The 9,038-nt window shown below is 42.3% G+C and overlaps 1 protein-coding gene across 1 annotated transcript in view; it reads left to right on the forward strand.

Moving 5' to 3' along the window:
* LRGUK (leucine-rich repeats and guanylate kinase domain containing) overlaps positions 1 to 9,038 on the forward strand; it is a 139,428-nt gene that overhangs the window by 110,110 nt on the left and 20,280 nt on the right. Inside the window, exon 17 of the mRNA XM_006861226.1 lies at positions 6,510 to 6,649. Coding sequence (XP_006861288.1) covers positions 6,510 to 6,649 — 140 coding nt within the window. The remainder of the gene's footprint in view (positions 1 to 6,509; positions 6,650 to 9,038) is intronic.

The following is a 9,038-nucleotide window of genomic DNA, read 5'->3' on the forward strand; positions in this document are numbered from 1 at the left end:
CCATTTTACTGTTAGCATCATCTAGTAGATGAACCATTTGCCATGTGTGACATGACCATGGCTGCTGACTCCCCTAGACTTGTATGTATGGTAGCGTCCCACTGTTAAAGATCATTTTGCCATGGACACTTATTTTGGGTGTTGTGTGAATTCATGATTTTTTCTAGTTGCTGTTAGGCCTTTCTTAGAAGCACAGAAAAGTTGGGACATCGAATCCTATCCTGGAAACAGCTTCTTTAGGTTGGTGATAACATTTCCTAGTGAGTTCAGCTTTCTCCTTCCTTCCACTATTGTTGTTGTTTCAAGTGCCATCGAGTCAACTCCAACCCATAGCGACCCTGTATAGAGTTTCTGAGGAGCAGCTGGTGAGCTTGAACCACCGACTTTGCATTTCAAACAGCTTTGCAGTCTGGGGCATTAACCCACAGAGCCACACCAGGACTCCACTATAGATTATGTAAATAGTCCCATTAAAAATAAACACATATTTTAAACTCTTTACCATATTAATGTGTTTTCATTGGTCCCAAACCCTCTTCATGGTTACATATTTCCATACGGAGGGACTCTTTTATAGAAACATAATAAGCAATATCAGTAGTTTATATATGTTGATGCATTTACTCATGGTAGGCATACATTTCTTTTATCTGTTACAAAAAGTTTCACTGCTACTTGAAAAAACATTTTTTTTTAAAGTCCTATTGGAGTAGAGAGAGAAAAATAAGAATTATTCTGAAGTAATCTGAGCCTCAAAGACTTTTATGTCTGAAAATAAAGCTCATTTCCAAGCCTCCCATTTGTAAGTACTTTCAAAGAGACACAAACTCTATTGTTGCTTTATTATTTTTTGTTTGGAGCAAGGTTTTGTTTAAATGTTAAAGAAGATTTCTACTGAAAATTGATGAGCCCATGCTTTTGGACTGCAGAGTGACTGCATTCCTTTATTATTCATGGCATTATGTCAGTGTGCAACAGTTGGCCATAGAAATGATTTTCTTTTTCTTCAAGGTATTCATAATATGACCCCTAAATGGTATATTTATTATGAATAATTGACAAGAATGTGTCTGTACTCCCAGAATGATAGCATCTTATTTCCCTTCTCTTTTGTGCAATAAAAGGTCTGCTTAATCTGCGAAGATGTGATCTTCATAGGCAAACTTTTTATTCTTACAGATGTACCCTCTACTGCCTGTCTTCTTGAGCTTGGATCCTACCCTTCCTCTTTTGAAATGTGTCATACACGCATTATTTTAATTCACTTGGCTTTGAAGGGCTCTAAGTCTAAATAAAAGGTTTCAGCCACTCAGAATTCATGTAAGACGTAACTCTGGTGGTTCCAGCTCCTTCATTTATATTTTCCTGTATTTGGTAATGATACAAATTAATTCACTAGCTCATGTATCACTAAATTCATTCATATGTTATTGGAAGTGTTTAAATAAAATGTAAATAGTCTATATATTGAAGAACTTGGTTCTTGGTGCAAACTGTAAAGTCATTAAAATATATTTTTGACGTTGCCTCGAGGTTGACTTTCATTGAGGTAATTTGAAAAAAATCTTATTAAGAAGCTTAGTTGCAGAGTATTATGGCATTGGTAATTATGTTTTATTTTATTTTTAATAAGGACGTGAAATCTTTTGCCCGTTGATGCATTAAGACATTAGAAAGTTTATTAAGAATTGTATGAACCCCTTTATAAGAAGAGTTCAAGTCTTAAAAGTGTTGACATCACAGTGTCATCTAACCCTAACCCAAACCTACTGCCTTTACCCAAAATGCTTTATTGCTGAGACGCCATTAAGACCTGAAATAGTTGGGATTACATCTGCATTCAGATTGAACGTGATTTGTTTGTGCTGTAGCGCATGTGGCTAATGTTTCACAAAGCTAGAAAAAAGAATCCTAAAACAAATACTATATTTTGAATACATATGTATATTTACAGATATAGTTTTTGTTGTTGTTGGGTGTGGTTGAGCCAATTCAATTCCAACTGATAACAAGCCTATAGGATTGAGTAGAACTGCTCCCATAGAGTTTTCGAGGCTGTAGTCTTTGTGGGAATAGGTTACCAGGCTTTCATCACATGGAGCACGTGGTGGCTTCAAACTATTGACATTTGGTTGGTAGTCAAGTGCTTACTTAACCATTGCACCATCAGAATTCTTTATTTGTTGTTGTTGCTGTTGTTGTTAGGTGCCATTGAGTCAGTACCGACCCATAGTGACCTTATGCACAGCAGAACGAAACACTGCCCGACCCTAGGCCAACCTCATTACTATTGCCATGCTTGAGTCCATTGATGCTGCCACTTGGCCAATGCATCTTGTTGAAGGTCTTCCTCTCTTTCTCCAACTCTTCACCTTACCAAACATCATATCCTTCTCCAGTGACTTACCCCTCCTGACAATATGACTGAAGTATGAGAGACGAAGTTTGGCCATCTTGGCCTCTAAGGAACACTCTGACTGCATTTCTTCCAAAACGGATCTATTGGTTCTTTTGGCAGCCCGTGGCACTTTCACTATTCTCCTCAAACACCATAACTCAAAAGCACCAATTCTTCTATGGTCTTCCTTATTCACTGTCCAGCTTTCGCATGCATATGAGGTTATTGCAAATACCATGGCTTGGTTCTGATATATATGACTGTGTATAAAGAGATACCCACCACTCATCTGTCATTTTATTATACTGTGGTGATTTGCATGTTGCTGTAATGCTGGAAGCTATGCCTCTGGTATTTTAAAGACCAACAGGGTCACCCATGATGGATAGATTTCAACTGAGCTTCCAGACTAAGACAGACTAGGAAGAAGGAAAGGTAGACCACTTCTGAATGATTGTTGATCTTAAGTGCTGTTGAGTCTGTACCGACTCATAGCGACCCATTATAGGGTTTTCGAGGAGCGGCCGGTGAGTTTGAACCACCGACCTTGGAGTTTAAAGTGACTTTGCAGTCCAGCAAATTAACCCACAGCACCCCACCAGGATTAGTCACTAAAAATCTTAAGAATAACAGGGAAACATTGTTGGATATAGTGCTGGAAGATGAGACCCTCAGGTTGGAAGTCAAAATACTATTGGGAGCTTTCTGTTCCTCCCTGTTCAACAGGCAGCTGCAGCTTCTCTTGCAGTACCAGCCACATCTCTGAGACAGGATGGTGAAGGTCAGAGTCAACAGATTTGGCCGTATTGGGCGCCTGGTCACCAGGGCTGCTGTTAACTCTGGCATAGTGGAGGTTGTTACCATCAATGACCCATTCATTGACCTCAGCTACATGGTATACATGTTCCAATATGATTCTACCCATGGCAAGTTCAATGGCACTATCAAGGCTGAGAATGGGAAACTTATCGTCATTGGGAAGCCCATCTCTATCTTCCAGGAGCAAGATCCCACCAACATCAAGTGGGGGTAGGGTAATGCTGGTGCTGAATATGTTGTAGAGTCCACCGGTGTCTTCACAACCTTGGAGAAGGCTGGGGCTCATTTGAAGGGTGGTGCCAAAAGGGTAATCATCTCTGCCCCTTCTGCTGATGCCCCCATGTTTGTGATGGACGTGAACCATGAGAAGTATGACAACTCCCTCAAGATTATCAGCAATGCCTCTTGTACCACCAACTGTTTGGTCCCCCTGGCCAAGGTCATCCATGACAACTCTGACATTGTGGAGGGACTCATGACCACAGTCCATGCCATCACTGCCACCCAGAAGACTGTGGATGGCCCCTCTGGGAAACTGTGGTGTGATGGTCATGGGGCTGCCCAGAACAGCATCCCTGCATCTAGTGGTGCTCCCAAGGCTGTGGGCAAGGGCATCCCTGAACTGAATGGGAAACTCACTGGCATGGCCTTCTGTGTCCCCACTCCTAATGTGTCTGCCGTGGACCTGACCTGCCGCCTGGAGAAAGCTGCCAAATATGATGACATCAAGAAGGTGGTGAAGCAGACATCAGATGGACCCCTAAAAGGCATCTCGGGTTACACTGAAGACCAGGTCATCTCCTGTGACTTTAACAGTGACACCCACTCTTCCACCTTTGATGCTGGGGCTGGCATTGCCCTCAACGACCACTTTTGTCAAGCTCACTTCCTGGTATGACAATGAATTTGGCTACAGCAACAGGGTGGTGGATCTTATGGTCCACATGGCCTCCAAAGAATAAGAGCCCCCTGTACCACCAGCCCCAGCAACAGCACTAGAGGAAGAGAGAGGCCCTCAGCTGCTGGGAGTCCTTACCCCAACCCTAACCCCCCTACACAATGAGAAGCTCCCATCCTCAGTTTCCATCCAGAACCCCTGGAGAAGGGGAGGGGCTTAGAGAGCCCAGTCTTGCCATGTACCATCAATGAAGTACACTATCCAGTCAAAAAAAAAAAAAAACTATTGGAAAAGAGTTGCCTCCTCAAAGTGTTGTTAAATGCCATCAAATGGGTTCTAATACACAGCAACCTTGTATAGGATTTCCAGGGAGCGGCTCATGGGTTTGAACTGCTGACCTTGCAGTTAGCAGTCTAGTGCTTATCCTACAGTGCCACATCAGGGTCTCCATCCACAAAGTAGTTGACCTTAGTGACTTGGCTAGAGTAAAGCTTTCAGGACCTTTATTTGCTGATGGACCACAACTCAAAATGAGAAGAAATAACCATTAATATTTGGAACATGGAGTATATGAAGTATGAATATAAGAAAATAGGAAGGTGTCAAAAATAAAACGGCACACAGAAACCTAGGTTTTTTTCACATTCGTCTGGTCTATTCTGTAATTCTCTTTTCTTAAGAATCCAAGCACAGTGTCCACAGAGCACCTGTTCACAGCTCCCTGAAGCTTTTCCTGGACTGCAGTATGCTGTGTGTGCTTCTGGATTCCTAGACAAGCCAGTGTCTGCCCCGTATGCTCTCTCCTCGTACAGCTCAATGGGCTTCGTCTTCACCTCTTTACCTTCTCTGCTCTACATGTCATCACATTCCCAAGGACTTCACTGACCAGTCTGTGAGCCCCTTCCTCTGCCCCCTTCCTCGTTTCCTTCATCCCATTAGTCACTATGTGAATGTCTCCAACATGCCCATGGGGAATTCCCACAGTGGCAAGGACTGCTTGTATACAGCCAAAACCCCAACATCCGGTGCATTGCCTGGCACACAGTAGGTGCTCAGTAAATATGGCTGAATGAAGATTTATTACAGAACGTTGGTACATAGAATTACCTCCATTGATCACTTTCATTATCATAAACATAACTATGCTCATGCGCCTTTCAGGATTGTCCTATCACCTGGGATTCGTTAGGTGTGGATTCGCCCATTTGGTGTACTTTCCCCTTCTTTTTCAACCCCGGATCTGTCTCGAGAGAGAAGGAGGGAAGACTAGAAGACTTGTATTGGCTTGGGATTGCCTCACAGTATGGTGGGGGTTAAAGTTCAGATCCCATACCAGCGTTAGAGCCTGATTTCCCACAGATGTTTCACCTGCAGCCCAGGTGAGGATCTGTGGCCAGGTGAGATCTCCAGATCTCCCTTTATGGCTTCTCACCTTATCAAAGAGCCCAGTCTTGTTGCCAAGCATCCGGGGACATCCCTCCCTGGCTCAGGTGTTCAAACCTTAGCCTCTAATGCAGGCAGGTACCCAGTACTGATAGGCTCTGACCACTTAGTCTCAGTCTCCCCACTCTGACTTGGAATCAATTTCATTTCTAGCACTTGGTCATTTCCTTCTTGGTTTTGAGCTTTTCTATGTATTAAAAAATGGAAAAACAACAGCAGCTGGGTTTATATATTATCTAGTTTTGTGTGTGTGAGTATGGGTGGGAACAGTTTCCCACAATTGCGCAGCCAGCCATATTGACTGAAGGTCCATGTGGATGTGCTTTATTTTAGCCTTTTTAAGGTAATACATCTGAAAGTGTTGATGCTCCTGTGTATCCAAAGGTGTTTATATTATACTAGGCCCTCTAACGATTAGCAGTAATGGGCATTTCGATTCTTTATGTTCTAGGTCTCGGACATTGTAATGTTTTAGAGGAATCATTGGACTTACAAATGAATTTTGGTTAATTGCGACCTCATCCTCCACGCCACTCTGTTTCAGTGTTTCTTCTTAATTTTGCATGTTCTCTTTTGTTTTAACCTTTCTAGAAGAACGGTGCCTTATGGAAATTCATTATAAGGGTGACCATTTAATTAAGAAACCATACACCATTGTCGCTACCTAGGTTTCTATTTCATTCCATTCCCAAGCCTGGATTGACTGAAAGCTAGGCGTGCTCATGGTGAGGATCTGTTAGGTGCTCTGGGATGTGGTTTTCTTTTATACCTTTTATTTATTATTTAATCTTAAGAGTTCCATGATTTGTATTTATTTTGGCTCTAAGTTGAAAGTCCAGAGTGTGTTGTATCTGCGCAAATCACCATCTATAAGTATTTCTGTTCCTTCAGTAAGTTCCCTCATCCAACTTGCAAGCCTTTTATTTTCAACTTTATTTGTTTTCCTACTAGATATTTCCACGTCTCACCTGATACCCAAAGAGCCCTTTAGGAAGCTGTCAACGTTGAGTTCAAGTGACTTACTGGATTCTACAGACAAAAATTACATTGTTAAATTATGTGCTACCCTTTCAGCCAAAACACCACCAGCGGTAAGAGGGGATGGGAGAGGTGAAGCAGTAGTCAAGAACATTACACAAGGCCAGAAAGAAAGGGAAGCTCCTTTCTCACTGGTGTCAGCTGAAGTCATGCCCTTTAGCCTCTTTTTACATCTCAGAGAATAGATGTTGCTTCTAAAAAGAAGATCTTGGCTGTAAGATCTGTGCGTACCTCCCACCAGGTTTCCAGTGAGACTTAACTCTTTGGTTTAGCAAGAGTAGAAAAGCACTGTAATCAAAGAAAGAGTTGGTGCAAATGTTTAGGAGCTCAACTGCTTGTTGGCAGTTGGAACCAGCCCCCCAGAGGCACCTCTGAAGGTCCCGGCCTTGCAAATCTATGGAGCAGTTCTCTGCACACCTGGGAGTCCCATGGAGAGGAATCAGGTCAACAGCAATTAACAATGATCAACTAATCATATGATCCTCTCCCCCAAACAACATAGAAATAGGTGTTTTTTCAGTGTTTCAACAGTAGATTTAATGTGTTTGTATTTTCCACTGGAAACTAGAAAGAGAGCCATTTGACAGTGATGAAGTAGAGAATTTTTTGGTTGTTGTTTATTTCTCTGAAACACCCTTCCCACTGGTGTTTGAGACTCTGTTCTTCCTCTTCTGCTCAAACCCACCTGAAATCTCACCACATGCATGGGACCTTTCCAGTTGAATCAACTGTAATTGAGTATTTCATCCTTTCCATGTGCATAGATTACAATTATGGGTGTGTCAAGGTGCGTTTACAAAATCATGAGGTTGGTAATGTGTGTGTCTTGTGGAAAACAGCCTGATGCCCTCAGACATATATGACTTAGTCATGACCAGCTGGGGAAGTACATGTTGATTTCTGTGTGTTGGTGTCTGTGTGTGTTTATGGTCTAGGATTGTTTCTGTCTCCATCTCATTGTTGAGTCCTTGACCTGAGAGGAAAATGCACTAATTTGAGTTCATGTGACATTCTGGCTCCATACTGAGTGAGCTCACAGAAGTCAGTTATCTTCTTTGAATTGCTATTCCGTCTTCTGCAAAGTCTCCTCATCACAACAATGCCTAATACTGTGTTAGTCTATCAAATGCACGTGAAACTTCTTTGTGAATTACTGACAAACAAAACACATGCTCATTGTGGATTTGGCTGGCAATTGGCCGGGATGGAGAAACCCCTCAGTTTCTCTCAGTTGTACCTCTCCATGTTCAAGAACACAACTGTCCTTTGGGAAAAACAACAGCATCCTCTGTATCATCAAGAACCTCCAAGTGGTTTACTGGCTTTCTGCTTTCAATACTGGTCGACTCAGAAGTAACTAGAGTCAACCAGTGTATGGAGGACAACCTGGAAACCTGGACACAAAAGAATTCTGCTTGATAGCACTGGAAAGCAAGCAGAAGAGTGAAACATTACCTGACCAAGAATTGTGGAAGGATGAGGAACCTAGGAGGTCAATTTGGCATTTTCCCCTTTGTTGTTGTTGTTGTTAGGTGCCATCGAGTTGGTACTGACTCATAAAGTCCCTATGCACAACAGACCGAAACACTGCCTGGTCCTAGACCAACCTCCCAACTGTGCTAGGCTCATCGCTACCACCACTGTACCAATCCATCTCCTTGGAGGCTATTCCTCTTTTTCTTCGAACCTCCACTTTATCAAACATGATATCCTTCTCCGGTGACTGGTCCTTCCTGATAATATATCCAAAATATGAGAGACAAAGTCTGGCCATCCTGGCTTCCAAGGAACACTCTGGCTATATGTCTTCTAACAAATATGTTTGTGGTTTTGGCAGTTTATGGTACTTTTAATATTCTCCTACAACACCATCGCTCCAATGCATCAGTTATTCTACAGTCTTCCTTATTCACTGTCCTTATTTCCATATTTCACATGCATATGAGGTTATTGAAAATACCATGACTTAGGTCAGGCACACCTTAGCCCTCAAGCTGACATCTTTGTGTCCTCTTCGCTTTCAGCATGCAAGACTGTATCATCTGCATATCACAGCTTATTAGTGAATCTTCCCCCAATCCTAATGCCACATTTTTCTTCATATAATCCAGCTTCTCAAATTATTTACTAAGCATACAGATTGAATAAGTATGCTGAAAGTATACAACCCTGTCAAGCACCTTTCCTACTTTTAAACCATTCAGTGTTCCCTTGTTCCATTTGAACAACTGCCGCTTGGTCTATGTACAGGTTCCTCATGAGCACAATTTAGTGTTCCAGAATACTTATTCTTTGTAATGTTGTCCATAGCTTGTCATGATCCACACAATTGAAAGCCTTTACATAGTCAGTATAGACATAAAACCAAACGGCCACCACTCGTCTGTCTGTCGTGCTGTGGTGGTTTGAGTTGCTGTGATTCTGAGGGCTATGCCACCGGTG

The sequence above is a fragment of the Chrysochloris asiatica genome, unplaced genomic scaffold, assembly GCF_000296735.1.
Source record: "Chrysochloris asiatica unplaced genomic scaffold, ChrAsi1.0 scaffold00041, whole genome shotgun sequence".
In the NCBI taxonomy this organism is placed as follows: Eukaryota; Metazoa; Chordata; class Mammalia; order Afrosoricida; family Chrysochloridae; genus Chrysochloris; species Chrysochloris asiatica.